The sequence below is a fragment of the Salvia splendens genome, chromosome 8, assembly GCF_004379255.2.
Source record: "Salvia splendens isolate huo1 chromosome 8, SspV2, whole genome shotgun sequence".
Lineage (NCBI taxonomy): Eukaryota > Viridiplantae > Streptophyta > Magnoliopsida > Lamiales > Lamiaceae > Salvia > Salvia splendens.
Genome location: NC_056039.1, coordinates 33,028,527 through 33,030,436, shown reverse-complemented (window position 1 = coordinate 33,030,436; position 1,910 = coordinate 33,028,527). Strand labels below are relative to the sequence as shown.

The 1,910-nt window shown below is 42.8% G+C and overlaps 1 protein-coding gene across 1 annotated transcript; it reads right to left on the bottom strand.

The window, feature by feature from the left end:
• Positions 1 to 210: 210 nt before the first annotated feature.
• On the bottom strand, positions 211 to 1,392 carry LOC121743244 (transcription factor PCF5-like). Its single transcript, XM_042136490.1, has one exon. It carries the CDS (start codon positions 1,272 to 1,274, stop codon positions 402 to 404), a length of 873 nt encoding a protein of 290 aa, XP_041992424.1. The 5' UTR covers positions 1,275 to 1,392; the 3' UTR covers positions 211 to 401.
• Between the last annotated feature and the right edge of the window lie 518 nt (positions 1,393 to 1,910).

The following is a 1,910-nucleotide window of genomic DNA, read 5'->3' as shown; positions in this document are numbered from 1 at the left end:
CAAAAAAATTGTGCATCCGCCATTAGTAACATGTAAAAGCATATTCATCTTTACTACTCTTAGCAGATGAAATAAAGTGTAAACGACAAAATACACGCCAAGGAAAGCTTATCAGCTTAAGACTTCACCACAATTTATAAACCAAATTTCTGATCAAATCAAACCAACAAATGTCACAAAAATTATTGGCAGATATTAAAGAAAAAAAAATCAACAAAATTAGAAATCTATAGTAGTAGTATTTTTCAAGGACAACACAACATTCATCTTCATCTCTTTCCACACAATTATTTTCTGCTAAGCAATTCAATAAACATCGAATTCTTCTGCCACAAAAAAAGTAAAGCAATAAAATAAAATAACCTATTTATTAGAAGGCAAGAAATGAAGAAGAATTTCATTCACCGATGATTCTCCGCGGCTTCTTCCTCGCCGTAAATCCGAGCCGGTACGCGAAATCCGAGCTCGAAAGCGCTACGAGGCTGAGGCTGATGAAGATTCGGATCTTGATCGTGATGATTTGGTGGAATCAGAGGCCGTTGAGGCCTCTGATTCCACGTGTTTTCTGCGGCGTTGGACTGAAGTAGTTCCCTTTCAGAAAAGGAGGCGAAAACGGCGCCGCCGCTGCTCCAGTGGAAATTCCCTTGAAACGGGGCGGTGGGGTTCGCCCGGCTATCGGCCTGGAGCGTCTGAAGCGACAGGCCGAGGTCTCTCGTCTGAAAAGACGAGCCCTCAGAAGAATCATTGTCGAAACCTGCAAAACTGCTGGTTGGAAACAAGGACTTCATGGTGTTCATGAGATCGGCCTCGCCCATAAAGGACGAAGCCGAATTATTATTATTGTTGTTGTTGTTGCTGTTGTTATTTCTGCTGGTGTTGGGAGCGAAATTATATTCGCTCCTAACTTGAGACTGGTGCTGCTCCCTGGCAGCAGCAGCAGAGCTAGGGTTTGGCTCTGTTGCCGGGGAGTGGCTCCAGGCTGCGCCGTCGCCCCATCCGGGTTGTGGTGGCGGCAGTGGGAGGTCGTTGAGGTTGTCGATGGCCGTCTTGGCCTTCTTGATGAGCCAGTCCACGGCCTTGCTCGGCCGGTCGTAGCCGAGCCGGTCCTGGACGTCGTAGAATTGGATGGCCGTGTGCGCGGCCAGGCGAACACGGCGGTCCCTGGGCCCCTTGGCTGTGTAGACTTTGCTGTGGCGGTCTTTCCGCCCGGTGGCCCGGAGAATCTGGCCGCCCTCAACCTCCACGATCTCGCCTCCCTGCGCTGGATCTTTCATGTCTCCGGTTATTGACTCCGGTGCATGAGATATATTCCTTTTCGGGTTGATTGCGGCGGCGGAGAGAAGAGGGTTTGAGTTGGGAGAGAAATTGGTAAGAGAAATGAATGGAACAGTAAGTGGGGGTGGTGGTTGTGAGATAGATATATATGCTTTTATTAATATGAGGTTATTATTTTATGTAATTTAATTTAATTTAATTTTGGGTGAAATTAAATGATGTTGAATTTGTAGCCATCCATCTTTTTCACACTTGTTTGTTTTTGTAAAGAAAAAGGATGTGATGAATATTTTATTGACTTTAGTTTCTTTTTTATTCATTTATTGAGTTTTGTTCATCTTTATTTTCTTTTTGTGGGTTTTTGTGTCGTTTTCGTTTCTTGGAGGGCTCCATTCTCTTTTCCACTCATATCCAAGCTTGATGGGGATACCACAAGGCAAAAGCACTCATCTCTCTCACAACACACACACACACACACAACTAAACTATTTTTAATTGAAATTTTTTAATTTAGATTAATTTTTAGTTGACTTGAAGTCAATTTATATTTTAATTATCTTACGAATTAAGTGTTTTATTTAAATTATTCTTTTTAGTTGACTTCAAGTCAATTTTATAAATTTACCATATTTTGC

What these genes read in the sequence shown, in the direction of transcription:
- LOC121743244 (XM_042136490.1), bottom strand. Translation starts at nt 1,274, where the DNA reads ATGAAAGATCCAGCGCAGGGAGGCGAGATCGTGGAGGTTGAGGGCGGC.